Raw genomic sequence first — 23,238 nt, 5'->3', positions numbered from 1 at the left:
AAAAATAAAAAAAGGAAATACTCACCTGTCTGGCTTCTTTACATTCATGGCAGCACTAAAACTTTTTAAACGAGAGTCGACCTAGAGAAAAGAGAATCATGAACAACTTCTTAAATACATTATATGTTTTCTTATTCCACAAACCTACATGTACTATGGTTTTAATCAGGACAAGTTGTCCACAAGATTGCTGAAAAAAATTTTTTGAATTTTATCGAACCCTGAAACAACCTCTGAGCTGATCTAAGTCATGGCTAACTCACAGATCAAACCCTGAAACAACCTCTGGGCTGATCTAAGTCAGGGCACAGTTAACTCACAGATCAAACCCTGAAACAATCTCTGGGATGATCTAAGTCAGGGCACGGCTAAATAACAGATCTAACCCTCAAAAAATCTCTTGGCTGATCTAAGTCAGGGCACAGCAGATTGTTAACAATTTTTCTTTAAGCAGGGAGAATTCACATACTGTACCTTGCTTTGAAATTGTGTTGCATTAATACTTTCCTTCCATCCTTCTTCCTGTGAAAAAGAAAGGTAATGTCAGGGGCTCAAATTTCTCAATAGTTGAAAACTGAAGTACTGTAGTTTATAAAACATTTTAAAAAAACATGTTTTGCAACCACCACTCCCCATAGGGGGCTCTTCCGTGAGGTTCCCTCCACACACACTACCACTATGTTCTATATCTATAAATTTAAAAATAAATCAAAGTCAGGTTTCCTATGCCATCTTAATAATTAACCTGGGTATCAGGCCATAAGAAAATGTTATTGGTTATAATGGTGGGCATGCATCATGCCAGCCATAAGGAGCAGACAGCATTCAGTATATTATCTGTGTCAGACTACATGCCCCTTCTTCCCCTGTCCCTCTCTGATCCTGCATCACGGCCCGGTTGTACAAAGGGTGAATGGTGCTATCTGGGCCCGGTTGTACGAAGGGTGAATGGTGCTATCTGGGCCCGGTTGTACGAAGGGTGAATGGTGCTATCTAGGCCCGGTTGTACAAAGGGTGAATGGTGCTATCTGGGCCCGGTTGTACAAAGGGTGAATGGTGCTATCTAGGCCCGGTTGTACAAAGGGTGAATGGTGCTATCTGGGCCCGGTTGTACGAAGGGTAAATGGTGCTATCTGGGCCCGGTTGTACAAAGGGTGAATGGTGCTATCTGGGCCCGGTTGTACGAAGGGTGAATGGTGCTATCTGGGCCTGGTTGTACGAAGGGCGAATAGTGCTATCTGGGCCCGGTTGTATGAAGGGCTATCCAATGGATAAATCCTATCCAGTTGGGTAAATTTATTGGATAACAGCGCATATTGTTATCCACTACTGGATAGGATTTATCCATTAGATAGCGCTATCCACCCTTCGTACAACCGAATCCTGGGCCCGGTTGTACGAAGCCTCCATAGTCCTATCAGTGGATAAATTTATATTGGATAACCACATCAACTTATTCACTAGATAAGGATTTATCTGCCAGATAGCGCTATCCACCCTTCGTACAACCGAGCCCTGATGGATAAATCGTTATCCAGTGGATAACAATATGTGCTGTTATCCAATAAATTTATGTACTAGATAAGATTATCTATCGGATTGCGCTATGCACCCTTCATACAACCGGGCACAGGTTATCATTTTATACAAGTAGCTCATTTGGACTATCATTAGTAAGCAAAGCAAACAAACTTATATATTGCTATGATACTGCTAACATCACATGTAATGCCCAAATCATAAATTACGTACAAGTTGCAGTGTTCTCACCTGATTTAAAAATCCTAAAAACATTTCATCTTGGGCCAGCTTGGGATGTGCTGCCGCTCGAAGTAAGAAGTTCTAAAAAGAGCAGACATTAATACAACTGTGTTCATACAGACACAAGTATCAAGGTTGGCAAAGTGGTATCGAGTGCACTTGTCTCGGGTTTAATTCTGAAACTTAGCATTGCATAATATGAGTAGAGTTTCTTATGCCTGGTTCATAGGAGCACCGCAAACGCAAACACAAGCAATGTTTACACGTGCAACGCAAATGCAAGTAAATTAAGATACGCATGCGCAGTAGCTAAGTTCACACATAATTTCCTTGCGTTTGTGTTGCTCGTGTGAACCATCAATTTGATTTTTGATGGCTTGACTACTATGTCTTGCGTTTGCATTTGCGTTTGTGTTACTGCAGTTCACACGTATTTTCCTTGCCTTTGTGCTTGTGTTTGCGTTGCTCGTGTGAACCAGGCTTAAGAAACTCTACTCATATTATGCAATATAATATGCCTAAAGCCTGGTTCATATTATGAACCAGGCTTTAGGTCTCTCACTCGATTTGAGGTTTTCCAATACTGGTTAATTATCAATTATTTGTAAAATATTTCTGCAGTGGTTTAAAGAAGAATGAATTCAATTAAACTTTCATACTCAGTGATCAATGATGGCCAAACTTGTCAAAATCATAGATTCAATTCTGGATTTAATCTACACTTGGAAAAACATATATATGAATATAATATGAGGAAGCTCAAATTTTCTTATGCAATTACATTCCAACATATTGTCTAATGCTTCCTTTATCTATGAGGACTTTGTGCACACCCCTCCCTAAAGTCTTCCTTCCTGTATAATAATTCCAAAACCGGCTCAACGCCTTTTATTTTTATTATGAAGTAGTTATTGCCCTCTTATCTAATCAATGAAAATGCCCTTAGTCTTACCTCTAGACCTATTCTTCTTTTCTCAATGAAATCTGGATCAAATCGATCAGTAGCAACTTTGATTACACCTGCCTGACAAAGAATAACATAATCAAAAACAAAACAAAACAAAAAAAATTTAAACAAAAATAAATCTTTGAAAAAAGCCATCTTGAAGTCCAAATTCTATATTTATTGAAGTCCAGTGTCCTAACCTTTGCATATGTAATAATATGTCCCAGACAGTTATCTGTCTTAATCAACACCACCATGCTGCTGGTATGAGCAGTAGGATAATAAAAAATGTAAACAACTCTCAAAGTTTAAAGCACGCACTAAAAAAATGTCTATAATCAGGGATTCACCTTTCCGAAATCCAACAGAGGACTGGAAAAGAAATCGTGCAGCACAGAATTTAGGGGCTGAATTTAAGAACAAGAACAAAAGGTGCCACCATTTAGCTTTGGATTCTGTGATTGATTTTAAGGACAAGATAGAAATCATGCCCATTATTTTTTAGAATTCCAGAAAGGCGAATTGAAGCATTTGTAGGCATTCAAAAAGTCAGAGAAAACAAGTAAAAAATTAGAAACAGGACTCCTGCAGACTGCAGTGTCAAGATATTAACTAGTTTATATTTACTGTTAGTAGTGTACTTACTCTCTTCTCAGGCAAAGGAGGCACGATGATCTACCAAGATACAAAAATGTACATATTAATCTATTTTCATAATCTTTTTATGATACCAATAATTTCAGTATTTTCTGGGTAGGAGGGGGAGGGGGGAGGGGGAAGGGGGGACGGGAAGCAAGGGGGACCCTTGCAGCAGTATAGGGTGGAAAACAGTACTGTACGTGGCCTTTAATAAAGCTAGAGGTACAATCCTTAGGATTTCCACATTTTTTCTAGCCTGTACAGCTTTACCTTTAAATACCCTGTATAAGGAGCACTCATGATAGTTGGAGTGGGTAAAGGGTGCACCTTTGAGTGCTTTATAATACAAGAGCTACTGGCTCGGGAGAAAAGTGCAATAACTCCCATTGTTAAATTGAACCTTAATTACCCTCTTTATTTATAAGGAGAGCAAACTAGCTAATCAAAAACTATCACCCTCTCCATATGAATTTATACTAGTGGGTCTGCAGGGCTCTAAATAGCTGTCTGCCAATTGTTAAAATGAAAGTCAAATTTTACTACAGACAGGCTTGAAGAATTTCGAACTGCAAATTGGTAAACATCTTGAATGATAGGGAAAATAATAAAATAAAATAAAAAATGTCAAAAACATGTCTGGCCATTAAAAATTTCTATTTCAAGCCTTGGTCTCAGAATTGATGCCACATTATATACAAATACATCAGTCAGAGATAGTGTAGAACCAGTGCACCTTACTTTAGTCTGTTATTCAATACACTTATTTTCCATGTTATAAAACAACATGACTGCTTATGCACAAAATGGCTTACTTCTGGATAGGTTGCAACAAGGTAGTTCCGTAGAAGTTCAAATTCGCTGTAACGTCTCCACAGATTGCATGACATATCAAGTTCCCCAGCTGGTGGCCCTCCATCGATATATCTAAGTTTATAAACAAATTTAAAAATCAGCAATTTACTCCATGACCTACTGTACAGTATTAATGACAGTCACTGTAACTATAATTAATTATTAGCAATGGTAAATAAGGTGTGGCGTGGCATTTTCTGGTTGACAGCACATGGTGGTCAGTGTTTGACCAAAAGTTGAAGAAGATACATTTATAACAAAGAAGATACAAAATTAGGACATTCAAAGACTTTTATCAACTGATTCAAACCCAGCAATATCCACTTATTTTCAGTCAGAACTTTCCAATCCAACACTATATTACTCTTTGTATATCAAGCCTACTGCAAGTATCTCTATTGTTTTTAACTTTAAGCCTCCTACCCCAACCCTTTTCAAGAAGTGCTCCATATGGTCCACAATTAGCTCCTCACCCTCCAACCACACCCTTTCAAGTGGGATTCATATGGCCCATGATAAGCCCGCTTCCCCCTCCAACCACACCCTTTCAAGTGGGATTCATATGGCCCATGATAAGCCCGCTTCCCCCTCCAACCACACCCTTTCAAGTGGGATTCATATGGCCCATAATTAGCCCCCTTCCCCCTCCAACCACACCCTTTCAAGTGGGTTCATATGGTCCGTGATTAGCCCCCTTCCCCCTCCAACCACACCCTTTCAAGTGGGTTCATATGGCCCATGATTAGCTCCCTTCCCCCTCCAACCACACCCTTTCAAGTGGGTTCATATGACCCATGATTAGCCCCCTTCCCCCTCCAACCACACCCTTGCAAGTGGGTTCATATGACCCATGATAAGCCCCCTTCCCCCTCCAACCACACCCTTTCAAGTGGGGTTCATATGGCCTATCATTAGCTCCCTCTCCTCAACCACTCCTTTTTCAGTGGGGCTCCATATGGTCTGTTATTAGCCCTCTTCTCCCAAACCACACCCTTTTTAGGGGCCTCTATACGGTCTATGATTAAAAATTCTAATATTGCTAATGCATTATTACTGGTAAATTCACAAATTCTCTATCTTCCAGACTCTTCAGCATAAAACCAAACAAAAACTTATTAATTTCCTTAAATTATCAATATATATACAAGATCTCTATTTATAGACTTCTTGTACTAATTCCTACTTTCTGGGGGTCAAAACAAAAGAATTCCCTTCTTTTTGGAGAGGAAATCCCTCTTGATGTTAATATTCCTTATTGTTTTGACAGCTACATGTACAGCTGGTAGGGGTTTTGTGCTAGGGGTTCAAAGAGGAAGGCAAATTAACTAGTTACAGTTATATAAAATCTAACAGGTTATGCAACCCAACTGACAAGGCAGCTAAAGGATGGAATCATAATTTAGAAATTAATTTTGTGTATAGAGAAAACAATCTAACACAATATTTGATCAATCAATTTGAGCCAATCGATCACAATCGAACACTTTCAATGTTCAATTCTTAAGCCGCAGCTGATCAAATTGGGATGCAATCAAAAATTCCATTTTGTTTGGGAAATCAAATGCAATTGAAGTCTGTTATAATTTTTTAGCAATTTGATTTTGTTTGATCTAATTCAATCCTGTGGTTGCTTTTGACTGAATTCAATTTCAAAATCATTCTGTTGATCACACCAGGTTTTATGTCATTCTCATCATCATAGCCCATCACTGTTCAACATTTGTGTAAGTGCAGTTTTCGAAATACCCTGAAAACTTCTGGTTTTTCACTGTCATCAAATATCAAAAATCATCAGTTGGTAGTTGATATTTATGACTGGTGCCAGTAAAAGCGAACGAACTTCACTACGAGCTGTTGAAATGTCTAATCATGACTTCGCAGAATATCGAAAACCGAAGTTTATTTATCTTTTTTTTTCTTGGGACAACATTTACTTTCTAATCATTTCCAATTAATAACATGAGATATAGTTCAAACATATATTTAGACTTTGGCGTATTAAATCCAAGAAAATAAAAAAAACAAACAAAGATTGAGAAATACGGTACAGCGGAGTCGCTATTTTAGTGTATTAAATTATATGTTTACATTGACATTCATATAGTTAGTAAATAAGATAGTAATCTTTTGGATCACGCTTAGATCACGAGTCTTGGCACAAATCTTAAGTGAAGCTTGATCTATAGAAAACTTATGCCAAATTAAGAAAAACGTAATCATCCTTGGCATACGATATGAGAGAAAGCTTACAATCTGCATGTCTTCAATATAAAACGAACCCACATTAGAATAAGTTCAAACTTTGATACGTAGTCACACAACAAAGTTTCCCAAATTATCACTCTGATACTAGTAGATGAATTCCAATAAAGTTTTAGTCTTGTTAGAAAATAATTACATCATCTCTAGCTCAAAATAAAGCTGAGTTGAAGGGAAAAGCGCATTTACAGCTGCTTACAGAAGAGCCTTTTCGCTAACGTGACTCGTAAAACAGTTTTGAATCAAGCGCTACTCAAATGCGTAGAAGAGATCAAGAATCTTCGAAAGATTTACGAATCGTACTCACTTGGTCTCGATCAAATAAACGGTATAAGGATCTTTTATATAATCGCTAGTTCTCTTTTCGGAGTCTGTGATGGAGATGATCATTGTGTTTAGGAGACTGCCTTCCGGAAAATAGTGCAGTCCTTCTCCGCCTTCGCCTTCACCCAGGTCGGCCATCTTGGATGCTGGTACTACGCATGTGCATCGGCTATTGCTATATAAACGTGCTCAAATATCTTTGGGGACGGGACGGAGGGGAAGAAACACAATTCCGTTTTGATTCTCCATTTCTAGTCTTTATCCTTTCGTTCAAGGATATATAATAGAAATTATTTTTTCTTATATACTTATACATCAGGAAGTTTCTAAAGTATTAAAATAATAGGATTTTGTATTAATGCATAAGAAGCTTTTGTCCCTCCCCCTGAGAGTAATGTTGGGCTGTACGCCAGCGGTAACCTTTCTTGAAGCAAGATATATTTTATCAAAATGGCAGACAGAGGAGAGAAGACTTCTGAGAAAGGATTTTTAGCTCGCACAGCTAGTATTACATCAAAAAGAGCCAAACGTGCAGGAGAGAAGGTATATCTTAACTCTTCAGCTCTTGTACGAGTTGAAAAGATTAGTATTTGTAGTATTATAGCCGTAATATTTTGACATTTGGGTTGGCAAGTTGTGAGCTCAAATTTTTAAAGTGTTCTCGGGTGTAGTGCACCATTGCTGCGCTACTCTGTCCCCTGTACTTTCTTCTTTCACTTTTACTCTCTTAACAGTCTTCTATTGTTCAATCCTCTACTCTTTAGGTCAAGCAGAAACTAGGCAAAGCAAACGAGACGAAAGATGTGACCTTCGATGAATTCGTAACCAACTTCAACAAACAACAGGTTTGTACACAAACTTGAACTAAAGCCCTTTTGTTTTTATATTCTTTATTTTGTTGTTATTTGTCTAATCGTTTAATTTAGGCGATACGTACGTAAGTAGTTTATAGTATTATCGAAGAAAACATTAGGATCTTTTTTAAATGTTCGCCGAAGCATGTAGTTTAAGCTCCACAGGAAGTCCCCTCTCATTTTAAGCAAAATTGATTTTCTTCACACCTTTTTGTATAATTTTTTGATCGAACAAAGCTGTATTCAATAAGTAATGACACTATTTATTCTTTTTCCACGACCAGTTTTAAATATCCAATCTCGTAAAAAATTTTGCGGTAAGATTTTGCATAATTGAGCTTTCAAAGCATCGTAAACTGTAAACTCGTACACATTTGTAAAATGTAATAAAGCTAAACTATATACTGTAATGGACTGAATTAGGTCAAACGTCGAGCTTTGTATCAGCCTTACCTGTTGACATAAAAGAAGATCCCCTTATTATCCATCGTTTGCAATCAGTACGGCTCAGTGAAGTTCAACATTGGAGCTGAGCCTTTTTGTAACATTTAAAAAATGTAAAATATAATAATTCTTCAGCATTGGTTGTCAACAGTGGAGATGGGGATGAGCGAGATGGAGGAGCGAGATGGAAAAGCATTGCTTCCACCCCCCTTCCCTCTAAAATTCATTTCCAATTTATTTTACTTTTGGCATAAAAATGTGAGGGAGGAATTATATTTTGTTCCAAATGAACAGGATAACTGTAACACCCTGTGTGACTAAATGTATCTGTCAACGGCTCGAATTCTTGGAATTGCTGTGGATTTGGCAGGAAATTTCATGTGGAAATAAAGTGCGCCCTCATAACTAGCTATTAGCCATTCTGAGGTTAAAGAAAAATAGCTTGATTGAATTGAAATTGCAGTGCATTATGGCGAAGTCATAGGGATGAAATAGATGCTATCTTCTAGCTGATCTAAGACTTCAACTTCAACTTCTTTTATTTACACTCAATTAATATTATTAAGAAAAATGTTTGAAATATTATTTATAATTTTTTTTCTTTATCTTGATACAATATTATATGTAATCTAGCAAAGTTGGTGTCAATAAACTTGCACTTGTGGTAACTTTTGCAGGCTTCAAGTTGTTTCCAGCGACATCATTTCCACTTCCCTATTTGAGATCAGCTAGTTGGAAATATTGACCACTATAATAATGGCCCCACACTGCACTGCATTGCTAACTTTACCCAGTAGTTTCCTCAGCCTTGGAATGACTAAACGGGACTTCCACTGTGCTGTGATTTGATGTTTATTATAAATATTATTTTGCATTCAATTTATTTCAATTTTTTTTGGTACTATTTTAGGCTGCAGCCCAGAGACTCCAGAAAGATTTCAAAAATTATAATGCTTGCATTAAAGGTATATATTGCTGAGCAATACACACATTGTACTGACGTTCAATAGCTGTTCCATTCCAGGTGATCTCGTGCACACACTTTTGTTGCATTGCCTACAAGCCTACAATGAGGACTGGACGGGATTTCAAGTCTAAGCAATTAGTTCCAGTTCCGGACTGGAACTAACTGCGCGGACTTGAAATCACGTCCAGTCCGATATTGGAGGCTTTGAAATGACTTCTCATCTCATTAATTATTCGACTTAGAGTAACTGGAACAAAATTAATTCAGTCCTAGGACTGAATTAATTTTGTTCCAGTTACTCCAGACTGAATGCGTTCCTTTCACAGCACTTTACCAGGTTTCAAGTAACATCATGTGACCCAAAAAATAGCCCATTGATTGGATGGTTTACTCATGAATTATTAATGAGTATGAGAAGAAATATTGAAGTTCCATTGCAAAATATGACTCCATATGACTACATCTTATGAATTTTAAACCTCAGCCAGGGCTTGAACCACTGACCTCTGTGAGTGAAAGTCTGAAGCACTTACCACTGCGCCACCAAGATATTATGAATTAGGAGACTGGGTATTAGGAACCATTGGATTTGACAAATAATCCTTTGCGAACTTCGAGGCACGATCACCTGATTTATCCTACTCCTTGGGATACCTATTGTGTAGGACATCACATCTGGATTTTCATGTGACATTCATGTTTTATTTCTATCAGCAATGATAGCAGCAAGTTTAGAGTTTGGTGAAGCCATTAAAGAAGTATACGAGCCAGACTGGGCCAGTAGAGATGTGGTATTTAAGCTACTCGATGTAAGCATTGGATAGTTTATTTAGTTTATTCTAAATAAGATCTTTTTTTCTTCAATTCTCATTGTAAATCTTTCATACACATATGATGTTCCCTCACCCCCCCCCCCCCCCCCCCATCCCCACTACGCTCCTGTAAAATTCAAGGTAATTAAAGATCTAGAGGGCATAGATGTAGTGGACTGTCGTAATACACATAATACTTGAGATGATGCTAAACTACTCTATGATGATTAATACAGTATTATGATTATTAATACAGTTTTGAAAATGATTGAATTCAAATTTAAGCCAATAAAAAAGCTTGTTGTTGTTATTCATGCATACAGATGCTACACATGCATTGGACAGAACTACAAGAAAAGCTGCAGGATGAAGTACTGGGTCCTTTAACAGCATATCAAAGTCAGTTTCCAGATATTAAGGTACTGTATACAGTATGTTATGGGGAAAACACATCTGCAATGAAATGTAAACTTGTAGAACAAATTAAGCCACCGATCTGCAGCATAAGCCTGTAGAACAAATTAAGTCACCGATCTGCAGCATGTCTGTGTGTTGTCAGCCATTGACTGACCCAAATTTTCACTTACTTTCTTCCACTACAGTTGGAATGTGCTGTATAATATTTTAACACCACAAGTTTTACATCACAAATGCTCATGAAGTGGCTTTGTTTATAATGGTCAAAAAAATACTTTTGTACTATACATAATAGATCAAAAACGAGTGCGAGTGTTTGATCAGGGCATCCAAACACCGAGAAACAGATGAAAGATGAAGCACAAGTTTTTAAACTTACTTCTCAGTCTCATCATAATTCATTTGTTCTTGAATCTCCTGAGACTAATAAAGTGATCAGTGTTTTGATCAGTGGACATCTTGATCCGTTTTTGATCAAGTATCAAGGTGCGTGCACGTGACTAAAATGCAAAGTCACCATTAGTCATTGACCTCATGAATTATTAATGAGTTTGAGAAGTGATCCATAAATGATTTTACCATGAGCCATCTTTTAATTGCATACTGTACACAAGAGGCATTAATTAGTCTCCCTAAACCATTTTAACTTTAGACTGTATCAGGACATAATACCAACATTAACATACAACTTTGTTCCATTTTCTAGGCAAGAATAAACAAGCATGGTAGAAAGCTGGTTGATTATGACCGTCTAAGACATAACTTCGAGGTAACAAGATGTCCACTTCATAAGTATGGCGATACATGTATTATAATAATAATAATATTAATAATGATAATTATTATTATCATTATATATTATCAAAGGGGTTTAGACCACCCAAGAACTGTCTTTTAATTCATTTTAATTTAGCACCAAAGCATGCTGCTGTGACTTAGTAGCTTTGGTAGTTTTAAATGGGGTAGGAATCATTGCTGATTGGACATAAACAAATAAGTTTTCATTAATCTGTCATACTGTAATACAAATATTGACATGCAGATGCAGTCAAGACTTAATATACTGCAAATATTCATGCACAGTAATGTAGCATTCATGGGCAAGAATGATAGATATGTGTAGCAATTTTTAAGCATACTGGTTTTCATAATTTAATTGCAGTCAGGCGTCATGTATATTATGACTTTTTAAATGCTTACAACATATATAGATCTTCCAATCCATGATCACAGATCTTCAGTATAATGAACGTTTATACACTGTACATACACAAGATTTTGAAAAAGCTAGCCCTTGCCGTTAGGTTTTAATAGAGACTTATGATTATTATATAAAATATCTATATTGTTTACTTTTTGCTTATTCTAAACATAGGCATTTGTTTATTTTACAGGCACTCAACTCCAGAGGGAGAAATGCAGATCAGAAAAAATTAACACAGGTTAGTATGGAGCCAACATCTTTAAAAATATATTATATTACTGTATTACTGCCATTTCCATAAACATAATAACTTACTAGCTGTGAGCTTCATACTGAAATTAGTTTTTTTGCCGATGCCACCCAAAAATACGAAAGGTACCGACTGATTAGTTTTGATTGACGATGCCAGCAAAAAAAAAAATTTCAGCATGCAGAGCTCACATCTGCCAAGTTCACATGTTTATGGAAATGGCAGCAATAAGATAAAATTTTGCATTTTAATCTTTGAGTATTCATTGCCTTAATTGTTAGCCTTCCAGTTTTTAAACTATTAAATCATAGCTTTATTAATTATTAAATTTTGGCTTGCTATCGCAGTCTCAAGAAGAATTCAGTGAAGCTAAATCAGTGTATACCAAACTGCATGCTGAACTGTACGAAGAACTCCCAGCTCTATACGACAGGTATCAGTATGGACTACAGTACCTATTCTCCCATTCCCTAGCATTAGCCAAGTATCTATCAAATATCTAGTGGTCAATCATTCCTTTGCTTATAAAGGGCTGTCAGTCATTTTTGGTCAGTGATTGTGAATGGTGATGGTCACTTATTAGAATTAAATCTTACTTCTACAATTATACTGACTTCCCCTCAGGTTGCCGAAACATCAGTCATTACCAACAACAGTCTTTCTCAAGACTACACTCACCCAGACGATCACAAAATTCACAACAAATTATACTTATTAGGACAGCTGGCCATGCTTTAAAGCTTTTTGAAAAACAAACTGAGATTAAAAGCAATAGGGTGGGGATGGAGGACATTCTGGGGAAAGATTACATGTATATATACCCTGTCCCCAGATCTATGGATCCATGTAGACAAAATCTAGCTAGAACTTGAATTTTGCCTTGCCTTGTTTTGTTTTGTTTTGTTTTGTTTTGTTTTGTTTTGTTTTGTTTTGTTTTGTTTTGTTTTGTTTTGTTTTGTTTTGTTTTGTTTTGTTTTGTTTCGTTTTGTTTCATTTCGTTTCGTTTCGTTTTGTTTTGTTTTGCACATCCAGAATTTTGATTTTTAATTTTGACCATCCAGAAATGCAGTATGATCTAACTAAAACGAAATTGGCCAGTGATCATTAATCACCCAAAATAAGTTTCTGTCCAGAAACCAATTGAAGAAATTCATTGCCACTTCTATTTAATATGCTGTATGTTTTACTTCCAGTCGGATTGCATTTTATGTGTCGTCATTCCAAAGCATTTTCAATGCAGAGGCATTGTTTCACAGAGAAGCTGCTAAGGTATCTGATTTCATTACTGACTAGTTACTGATTATGGTTGGAAGGGATCTAGAGGGACTTTGGGGTAAAAGTATTGGGTATGCTCTTGAGAGATTTTCAAAAGTACCCCTAAAAGATACCAAAAGCCTGGGTGTGGTTGGGCGATTTTTAACCTCTAAGATATTTGTAAAAGATGCCAAGAAATGCCGAAATTCTCAATTTCAAGTTTAACACCCTAAAAGATACCAAATTGCTGATTTTTACCACTAAGAGATGCAAAAAGAATACCTGGCACTTTTACGCAAGAGTCCCCCCAAGACCAGATGCTGAGGGAAGGGGATCAAAAATTGAGATTTTTGAGGAGGGAGAAAATCTGTAGAACCAGCAGAAAAAACCACAGGAAGTAAAGGAGAGAACTTACACACAATTCTACAGTTTACATCTAAATATTTTCTTATTGTGTTATCAGATCAAGACGCAGATGAACGATCTTCTTGATGGTCTTGTTGTTGAGGCATCATCAGGGACTCACACTACTAGAAGACCTTTTCAACTTTCAAGGTTAGTACTTTTTGCTGCCTTAGTGTGTTGCCCAGTGGATCTGCCTCTTAGTATTACTGAGGCTTTGCACCACCAAGTGTGTGCAGCCATGTTAGATGGCAGAAACAATGCAATGGTTTTACATGAGAAATAATTCAATTCACCTTTTCAGCACTAGCTTGGAATGTGTTAAAGTCACCAAAAAGTTCGGATATTGTTTTCAGTATGTTAAATATTAGGGTTTTTTCATTTGTTTGTAGTGCTAACCCAGTCTCTGACAGTGATGATGCTGAGCAGCTATCCAACTCAGGTCAATTAGAACCTAACCAAGAAAATGTGGTCACATCTAATGAAAACCAGATGAAACAAGAGGAGTCTGAAGGTAATAAAGTTGTACTATTTTGTACTACAGATGTCACCAAACTGGGTTTTCACACCAGAAAAACATGGCCCAGGCACGTACGCCTTTAAGCTTGTATATCTCTTCCCACAAGCATCATTTAGTCTGCATTCCTTTCCTCATGTGTAGGCATCCTTCTGATGATTTTCTTTCCAACATTCATCAAAAGGATATCGACAAGTTGGAGAATGGAATGCAGACTAAAAGGTAGATGTTTGGAGGATGTGACCATAACATGGTTTTCTAGTTTAAAACCCCAGTCCATTGACATAAGTAGCATTAGGGCAAACCGCTTGAAAGAGTCAACTGGAACTGGTGGTTGTTTTCTCAAAGGACAATAATTATTCCAAATCTATTTGTTATGACACTAATTAATGGTATTCAAATAAAAAGCTGTTTGTTTTATATGCCATCACAATAGACTAGTTTCAAATTCCAAATTACCGCTGTGTTCCTTGATTACAGACTCATTTGCACAGGGTTAGCCTCGTATCAGTGTTTAAATATTCACAAATACCAACGGTAAAGTAAAGAATGCATAACTTCAACAATACAAACATTTTGAAACTCGACGGACCTTGACTGGAACACGTGAATATTCTGCACAAACTCGAGGCTAACCCTGTGTAAATGAGTCTGTAATCAAGAAACACAGCGGTAATTTGGAATTCGAAACTAGTCTATTTAACCTCTCATTCTCTTGAACTACATGTGATAAAAATCCATAGATTGTTAAATATAGCGCACCTTAAATTTAACTTGGGTATAATTTTGTCCCATTTTTTTTTCAAATTCTTTTAAATAAATGTGTATGTTGGGTTGGGACTAGTTTTCTATTTTTTTTTCATCAGGGTTGGGTTTGGGTGTTAATATTATATAGGGGACCTAGAGTCCTATTGTATTATCACCTGCCCTTGGGCGAATCATGAAATAAATACATAATAAATAAATACCACATATTATTTCCTAGACTACCATTTCTTTGTTTAATGGTTGCACATGTCTGAGAAGATACATGTAGAACTCTAACAAAAAATATTATTCTCAAGAGAACTACACATGGTCTGAAATGAAAAATGAAAAAATAAAAAAAAAAAGATAAAATTTGCCCAAGCTGAATTAATTGTATCCTACGTATAGATGGTTGTACTTGTTTGAATGGTAACATTATGATTGAACTTGATGATTTCTTTCATTCAGTTGATAATGATGATCAGAACCAAACAAATGCTGAAGCTGATAATGAAAGTAAGCACCATCTTGACGTCATACATATACTATACCAGTCATAACCTTTCAAAACACAAACACAAAAACATAATTTGGCTTACAATTTATAATCCTACGGGTCATGACCTTCCAATATAAAAGGTTTACTATATCATAATGTAAAGATTTTCAGTCTGTGATATATTGTGTGTCAAAAAAGGGGGAAATAACAAGCGGTAAAGGGGGGTCTGAACCCTCTGGAACACTCCCCCGGATCCAACCTTGTTACAAGATGCTGTTTCAGGATTCAATGATAATATTTTTATGCTGTTGACTCGCCCAGTTTTGAGCAGATTTGCCTTGCTTGTTTTCTGCTTCACTACAGCATATAGTGAGTGCAAAACTAACTTTATTCAATATTTTTATACGTCTTCTTTTCCCACCTTATTTATCATGTAGCACCCAATCCTATCCACCAACCAGATGCTGACAATTCTCCTGCTAAAGACCATGAAGAGAATGACCAGGAAGCCAAACAACCATCGCCTACCATGCCAGTACCATATGTCAAGGGAGAAGGGAAACATGAACCTGTTGCATCACCATCTCCCACGCCACCATCTGCAATATCTACATCAATTCAAGTAAGTTATCAGTCTCTCTGAGGATTCAGGGTTTCGAGTGTTCTAGGTTTTGATGGTCTGTCTATAATATGCAGGGAATGACGTAGCTAACAATTTGGATATTTAGACTCCTCCGCAGGCTACTCCATATATTCTCTGTTGGGATCCCTGTGTTAAATTTTATTGCAGATGTGAGACACAAAACTAGTACGGCATTTCGTGACTAAGTCTTTATGTAAATATTAGAGTGTGTGACGAAATGTTCATGTAACCAGATAGTAGTTTTGTAACCAGAGATATATAGGGATATATTCTTACACACATGTACTGAGCATAGATCTCAAAGAAAGAAGCAGTAAATATAAGTTCCAGCAAAAACGTGTCAACTATTGGTTCGAACGGGATCAAAAGTACCGTGTGTAACATTTTGGCGACCCCGCCAGGACCGCTAATCGAGGAATTTCTCGTAAAAAGGCGGTTCTCGAGACCTGGAAGACGATTGACCTCGTGGTCGAAGAAGTTGATGTTGTGTTGGACGCACATGGATACGAAATTAGCGTTCCTTTGAATGCTTTCATCGCAAATAAGTCAAGCATTCCCTTCGTATGGTACTGAAGACTTGATGTACGTGGCCTAAGAGGAATTAATGTCCGTTTGGACGCCAGAAAACTTTAGAGAACGTGGTTTTGCAAGATTTGGGGGTGTGGTGTAATAACAGACCAAGCCGGCTACGATGGATTTTGATTTAGAGGCTCAGCAGTTGAGATTGGAGCAAGAAATTTTAAATTTGTCGCTAGAACGCTTGCAGGAGTTAGCAGAGCACCTCAAGGTGCCTTGTGAAGATGAAGGAAAACTAAAGTTATCGAGGAAAATACGGAGGACAGTCGAAGAAGTAATAGAGAGCTCAGAGGACAAACAGTTAGTCATTGAAGACATCGGCAAATTCACCAAGGAGAGCAACACAGCGCAGAAGGATGCTGAATACGACAAAGCGAAGAAAGAACTAGAGAAGATGCAAGAGAACTTCAAGAAGATGATGGAGGATTACCAGAAGCAAATCAACGAAGCAAACGAAAAGTTGGTATCTCTACAACCAGGTAACAAATCATCAAAACAGGAAGCAATCGAACCGGTATGTACTCTTAGTGACGTAGGCGTCGTAGATGTACGAAATGCACTCAGGCGCGATTTTCGTATCATTGGTATGATTGGAGGAGATACGCACAAAGACCGCTTGTCTCTCGTAAGTCTCTTGAGGCAAATCGAGGTTGGTCTTAAGAACAAATACAGCGAGACAGAAGTAATCGAAGGCGTGATCAGAGCGATTAGTCCATCACTTAAATTAAGATCTTATTTAGAAATGATGCCAGCGCTAACGATAGGAAAACTTGAGCAGATTCTAAAAGCACATTATAAACAGAAATCTAGTACAGAGCTTTACCAAGAATTGACAACGGCATGTCAAGCTGCGAAGGAGTCTCCGCAAGATTTTCTAATTAGAGTCATGGATTTGCGCCAACAAGTTCTCTTTGCATCGCAAACGAACGAAGGAACTGTTAAGTATGACTCTGCGTTAGTAAATGGTTTATTTCGCCACGTGATCGAGACCGGCCTGCAGTCGGAATCCATACGCACAAAGCTTCGGCCACATCTGTTAAACGCTGACGCTAGTGACGAAGAGCTAATGGAGAAATTGAATGCTGCGGCGTCGGAAGAGTCTGAGCGCATGAGTAAACTGAGTCTTGGGTCACGCAAAGCGCTCGTTAATCAAATTCACGCTCCTGTCGAACAAAACGATAGAAAAATACCAGCGCCAAAGAACCATGGCAGTGGGAAAGCACAGAGTGAAGATAGCTACATGGCAACGCTCAAGGCTCTTCAGGCTGAAGTGGCTGCAATTCGATCGGATTTAAATAAACCGCGCGAAAGAAGGAAGGAAGAGAGGAATGTTCGCCGTTGCACTAAATGTGAAGAAAACAACGCTGAAAGTTGTAGTCATTGTTTTAAATGTGGATCGGGTGAACACTTCGCGCGGGGTTGCAAAACAAAGTCGGGAAACTCCCGACGGCTACGCCCGGGGGACAGGGAGTAGTCCGGGAAAACAAAGAGTCCCATGTGTGCGTGTCGTGCGGAGTACAAGGGAAACAAGAAACAGTCATACTTTGTTCGGGATGCGAAAGTGTTAATTACTGTTCAAGTGCGTGTAAGTTTGCACATTGGAATGAGCACAAAACACTTTGCAATGCAATAGGCTATATCACCCAGCAAGAGAATGAAGAGATGAGAGAACAAGGATTTTACCGCACACACCTCACGCCAGGACAACTCACCAAAGTTGTTAATTTGGTGGGGAAGAAATGCATGATAACTTGTTTGTTAAATGGTCGCAAAACTGATGCATTATGGGATACTGGGGCTCAGGTTTCTATCCTCCCCAAAGACTGGATTGACAAACAAATGGATGGGACTACCGTGCGTAAAATAGGGGAACTTTTAGATGGGCAAAATCTAAACCTGACAGCGGCCAACGGTACCCCTTTCCCATTTGAGGGTTGGGTCGAAATAGACTTTGAGCTTTTGTCAGGAGGAGAGGGAGCTAAAGTCAAAGTTCCTTTCTTGGTTTCACGAGACCAATTAGACACACCTATTATTGGGTACAATGTTATCGCAGAACTTGTTAAACGTGAAGGGGAAACAAAGGACGGAATAGTAGACAGTATGGCGGCGACAATGACTCATCTGAAAAGAAGCGACGTAGAAGGGCTAGTGAGTACGCCGCGCGCGGTTGATCCATACTGCGAACTTGCCGAAATTAAAACTTGCAAGCGAGACATTGTAATACCCAAAAAGCAAGCAACAATTATAAAGTGCTCAGCAAAGGTTGGTCCGACTGAGGGTAAGATTCCAGTTTTGTTTGAACCAGACCCCCAAGCCTCGTGGCCGAGTGAAATAAATGTACCAGAATTAGAAGCAGTTCCTCCTACAGAACCGGAAGGCAGACCAGTCCGCGAGAGACGCCGTCCACAGACGCTAACCTACAACACTCTTGGGACACCAATGACTAACTGGTACCATGCAAATGGTATCGCAGCTTACCCTTATTACGGAGGGACGTATCACTACCCCGCTCCTGCACACGGAGGGACCTTCATCAACCCACCAGTCTTGTCTAGACAAGGACAAGTTCAACAACCTTACAACCAACCTGTATACCCATGGACAGTGTATCGCCAACAGTTTAATGGCTACAACACTTACAACCCGCAGTACTAACAGATATATTTTTAGCATATTATTCTTATAGTTTATCAAAAAAATAAAAAAAACTGGAACGGGACTGTGTCAAATACACAATGATTAGTCAGGGACTACACACGTCCTACTACACGAAACATTAGAGAGACGACGTGCCCAGCGCCGGCGGACAAGAGAAGTCATATGGACTATAGAAAACGAGACAGCAATTAACTGATTGGGCCTGATCAACCCAATTCACTTGAACTCTATAATCTGTAGATAGTCTTTGAATAGTGTACACGTCTGATTTATGTTTAGTGTTTTGTCATGTCCAGGAGGACATCATTTTAAGTGGGGGAGTATGTGAGACACAAAACTAGTACGGCATTTCGTGACTAAGTCTTTATGTAAATATTAGAGTGTGTGACGAAATGTTCATGTAACCAGATAGTAGTTTTGTAACCAGAGATATATAGGGATATATTCTTACACACATGTACTGAGCATAGATCTCAAAGAAAGAAGCAGTAAATATAAGTTCCAGCAAAAACGTGTCAACTATTGGTTCGAACGGGATCAAAAGTACCGTGTGTAACACAGAGAACTAGGAACGAGAGAGGAGGAGGAGTCTTTTCGTACTCGCCACGGGAACCCCAAGGAACAAAAAAGAGCTAAGGAGATACCTGCGCTAGAGGCTAGGGGATATTCACCTATGATAAGAGGGCTATGGGCCAAAATGTTGACCTCCAGGCTCTCAGAAATGCGTCTTGCGTGATTGCTCAACTCAAAATGTTCAAATTTTCTTTTGTGAATACTCCTTGGAAAGTCTGTGATGTTTCTCTTGGGTATCCAGCACAAACCATATTAACTGTTACCTGAGTGAGAAGGGGGTGTTTACCACAACACATAGCCTGGATCATGAATGCGTTAATATCGAAGCATGTTTTTGTGGTAATTGATGAACAATTGTAATATTGTTTTCATGCAGGAATCGACATCACCACAAGCACCAGATGAACCACCAGCCGGTCTTGATATTCCTTTTCTATACCGGGTAAGTAGTGGGAATTATGATCCATCTATCCCATCCCATACATCCTATTCGTCTATTTTATCCATACCTACTAACTATAAGTTCATCTATCTCATTCAAAACATTTCATTTGTCTATCCCATCCATTCACTCTACCCATTCATTTACAACACCCATCCATCCCATTCCACACATTCCATTCATCTATCCATCCATCCTATCCAACCATTCCCCCTTCCATTCACCTACCAAACATAACCCATCCCATCTCTCCTTATAGTTAGACATTCAATCGCCCATTCGCACATTTTTCGTTGGAACATTTTTTTATTATTATTGCGTTAAAGTTTCAAAATACTGTTTGTTTTGTCGCCATATGTAGGTTCGTGCTACTCACAAGTATGTAGCCGAAGATGACGACGAGTTATCGTTCGAGAAGGGCGAAATCATTTACGTCCTTGAATTCGATGATCCCGATGAACAGGTTCGTTAAGTGTAGATAGCTTTCCTTTTCCAACTTAGTGTCCTTTATTCCTTCTCTCTCTCTCTCTCTCTCTCTCTCTCTCTCTCTCTCTCTGCCTTAATTGTAGCCCATTTACAATCCATTCCCATCTTCTTGTGTTTTTCTTCCTTCTTAAGTTCATATTCCCTGATAATGCATGGTTCTGAATCCTCTTAGTTACCGTTACTGTTCCACAAGCGTAACACATTATCTAGAATATCTCAAAATTAAAACTCTGATCACACAAAATTTATTATAATTTGTTTCAATAGTTTACTGCCCTGCGAAAAGAATAGAACATTTCCTGTTAATCCTCGTAGTACTCTTTACAACAGATACTGCGTAGTTGTTTGTGGGACAATATTTTAATTCCACTGGGAAAACAGCTGCAACGGTGATTGGTTTTAAAGGGCCGATAGCTCGGACACATACATTCTAAAATTACGAAAATGTTTTTTGTTCTATTGAAACCTACGTACAACTTATCAGATTTTTTTCCCATCCAGGATGAAGGATGGCTGTTGGGCATTATGGAAACGTCAGGACTAAAGGGTGTCTTCCCGGCCAATTTCACTCAAATAATTAAAACTTGACACGCGTCACGCGACAACTCCCAGTATTAGGTGTGTGTATGTATCTTTTTTATTATTTTACAATCTTCAAAACAATATACAGCGCTCTCGGGACTTCAAAGGCTTTTACTTGACTGTTCTAAATAACACAGGCCACTAGCCATTACAGAGGTTGAGGAAAAGACTGGGCCGAGTTGGCATTGCAGTGAATTGTGGGACGGTTTAGGGTTAAAAAATTAACGCCTTGTTTGAAGTGTGCCCAAAACAGGCCCACAATGCACTGCAATGCCACCTCGATCCAGTCTTTTCCTCAACCTCGGAATGGCTATTAGTTTGAAGTAATTCAGTCTCCGACCGATTTTTATTTTTAGTCAGGCCATTCTAAACAGCTCCTTTCATGTAATCTCTTAAAACAGCGGTTATCAGAACACACGACACACAGATCCTTGAAGGTTTTCCTGTCTTCCACACGTTGTAATCTATATTTGGTTGTTTTGGACCAAATGCTAGCAGCTCTAGTTGAAGAGCAGCGGAATAATTCCTTTTCACTTTGACAAATACCGCTGTGACACTTGAATGCGGACTCGTTCGTACAGGTTTAGCCTCATTTGCAAGCAAATCATTCGCCAATCGAAAGTCAAATAGCTAGCTTATAGACGAGTCAGTCTAAACCTGTATAGACAAGTCTTTGGTCATCAAGAACAGCAGTATGCAATGGAATTTATTGTCTTATCCAAGAAAATGAACTCCGCTGTCTATCAAAAGGTCTATCTACTCGAAGTCCATTCGTGGTTTTTATATTAGTTTTTAACCATTGAGTCTATTGAGACATTGATGTTGTACGCGAAGATTTTTTAACCTATATTATTCCAATCTTGTCGTGGCCCTTGGAGTCCATCTCAAGATTCAACTGTTCTACTACTACTGCTCTTCCCAGTAGCTCTAGGCAGTTGGGATTTTTTTATCACCTTCGTAGCCACCACATGATGCCAATGTTGTACCACGTGGACAAGTTTTTTTTAACACCACGTGACCGAAGTGCAGTTTTTATCAAGTGGTGTACAAAAAAACTTGTTCGCTTGGTAAAACATAGGCATCACGTGGTCAATTTGAAAAGCACTTGTGGTTAACATAACAGACGCTTGGTCTACTCTACGGAAAGAGTAGTAAACCCACTCCTTAGCTAGCCCTTCTAAGAAGGATCCTCGCTAGTAAACATCACGTTTGAGAGCTCTTAGAAATTTTGTCATTTTTTTCCAGCATGCTGTTGCACGGCATCACAAATATGTAACTAGGGGAGAGAGGTGTGTACCATCGCTGTTCGGGCTGAAAGTCGCAACCATGCACTCAAGATTAAAGGGATATTTCTTGGCCCCTGAAACAAATTAGTGACTAACATTCCAAGTAAAACAAAAGAAAACAATGGAATTTTGGCCCGATACTATGAATTACGTTGACTATCCTTTCACGTGTGTCATGCAACGACAAAATATTTAAAAATCCAAGAATTTTAGCTATTTGAAATCATGGAAATATATAAAATACTATAGCCTATTCAAATTATTTGGTAAAAGAAGTTTTAAAGAAAGGATAGATACTTTAGAATTTAGTTAAAAAACAGTGTATTTTATCTAATAGTTTAGCGTACACTTGTATATAAGATTAAATTGGGTGTGCTAATATTAGTGCGTGCAATGCTACTGATCTCTAACAAACTTCTTCAGAAGTCAAATTGATGAACTATAAGGGACTCTTTCACTTTGGGCATATATTTCGTAATTCAGACCAAAGAAATTATACCAAACGGGGTTGGAAATAGTAAAAAAACAACATTATGTCCACATTGAAAAGCGTCTATCGTATATCGTACTTCTTTCTTAATTTCCTTCTAAAGTTTTAGTGTCTAGTAAGTCTCAAGAAAGTAATAGTATGGATAGCCGCCATGTTGGATGAAGAAAATATGAAATTTCTCCACCGGTCATGGCGGCGCTGTAAGTGACATCAAATACAGTGGAATAAACATTACTGACATGTTTTTTTAGAGTTGCTTTTGGTGTTTCTGTGACCCAGACAAGAAAACCAGATCATAGTCGCCATGTTGAATGACAAAATTATTAACTCCCTTCAACATGGCGGTGCTGTACG

At 38.2% G+C, this 23,238-nt stretch overlaps 2 protein-coding genes across 3 annotated transcripts in view; one reads left to right on the top strand and one right to left on the bottom strand.

The window, feature by feature from the left end:
- LOC116301336 (sorting nexin-4) overlaps window positions 1-6,924 on the bottom strand; it is a 13,367-nt gene extending 6,443 nt beyond the window's left edge. Inside the window, exons 1-7 of the mRNA XM_089036343.1 lie at window positions 6,765-6,924; window positions 4,159-4,270; window positions 3,353-3,382; window positions 2,714-2,785; window positions 1,771-1,842; window positions 475-522; window positions 26-81 (exon numbers count right to left, since the gene is read on the bottom strand). Of these exons, the coding sequence (XP_088892469.1) occupies window positions 26-81; window positions 475-522; window positions 1,771-1,842; window positions 2,714-2,785; window positions 3,353-3,382; window positions 4,159-4,270; window positions 6,765-6,919 (545 nt within the window). The 5' untranslated portion in view covers window positions 6,920-6,924. The remainder of the gene's footprint in view (window positions 1-25; window positions 82-474; window positions 523-1,770; window positions 1,843-2,713; window positions 2,786-3,352; window positions 3,383-4,158; window positions 4,271-6,764) is intronic.
- Window positions 6,925-7,211: 287 nt separating this feature from the next.
- On the top strand, window positions 7,212-23,134 carry LOC116301335 (myc box-dependent-interacting protein 1). 2 transcript variants are annotated; one of them, XM_031710382.1, is made up of 17 exons: window positions 7,212-7,324; window positions 7,546-7,626; window positions 8,990-9,044; window positions 9,761-9,855; window positions 10,182-10,277; window positions 10,982-11,044; window positions 11,670-11,717; window positions 12,077-12,162; window positions 12,923-12,998; window positions 13,447-13,538; window positions 13,778-13,899; window positions 15,118-15,165; window positions 15,586-15,770; window positions 19,975-20,040; window positions 20,402-20,503; window positions 21,028-21,144; window positions 22,354-23,134. In XM_031710382.1, exons 1-16 carry the CDS (start codon window positions 7,232-7,234, stop codon window positions 21,112-21,114), a joined length of 1,395 nt encoding a protein of 464 aa, XP_031566242.1. In that variant the 5' UTR covers window positions 7,212-7,231; the 3' UTR covers window positions 21,115-21,144; window positions 22,354-23,134. The 2 variants fall into 2 exon arrangements, with proteins under 2 accessions (XP_031566242.1, XP_031566241.1); XM_031710381.1 differs by having other exon boundaries at window positions 21,028-23,134.
- Window positions 23,135-23,238: the final 104 nt, after the last annotated feature.

The sequence above is a fragment of the Actinia tenebrosa genome, unplaced genomic scaffold, assembly GCF_029948245.1.
Source record: "Actinia tenebrosa isolate PJP-AT-01 unplaced genomic scaffold, QUT_ActTen_1.0 PGA_scaffold4__44_contigs__length_22323623, whole genome shotgun sequence".
NCBI classification, from domain to species: Eukaryota; Metazoa; Cnidaria; class Anthozoa; order Actiniaria; family Actiniidae; genus Actinia; species Actinia tenebrosa.
This window is presented reverse-complemented; position numbering and strand designations above follow the sequence as displayed.

What these genes read in the sequence shown, in the direction of transcription:
- LOC116301335 (XM_031710382.1), top strand. Translation starts at nt 7,232, where the DNA reads ATGGCAGACAGAGGAGAGAAGACTTCTGAGAAAGGATTTTTAGCTCGC. An exon ending in GTCAGTTTCCAGATATTAAG is followed by an intron (nt 10,278 to 10,981) that starts GTACTGTATACA and finishes TCCATTTTCTAG; the next exon opens with GCAAGAATAAACAAGCATGG. An exon ending in GAAACAAGAGGAGTCTGAAG is followed by an intron (nt 13,900 to 15,117) that starts GTAATAAAGTTG and finishes TCTTTCATTCAG; the next exon opens with TTGATAATGATGATCAGAAC.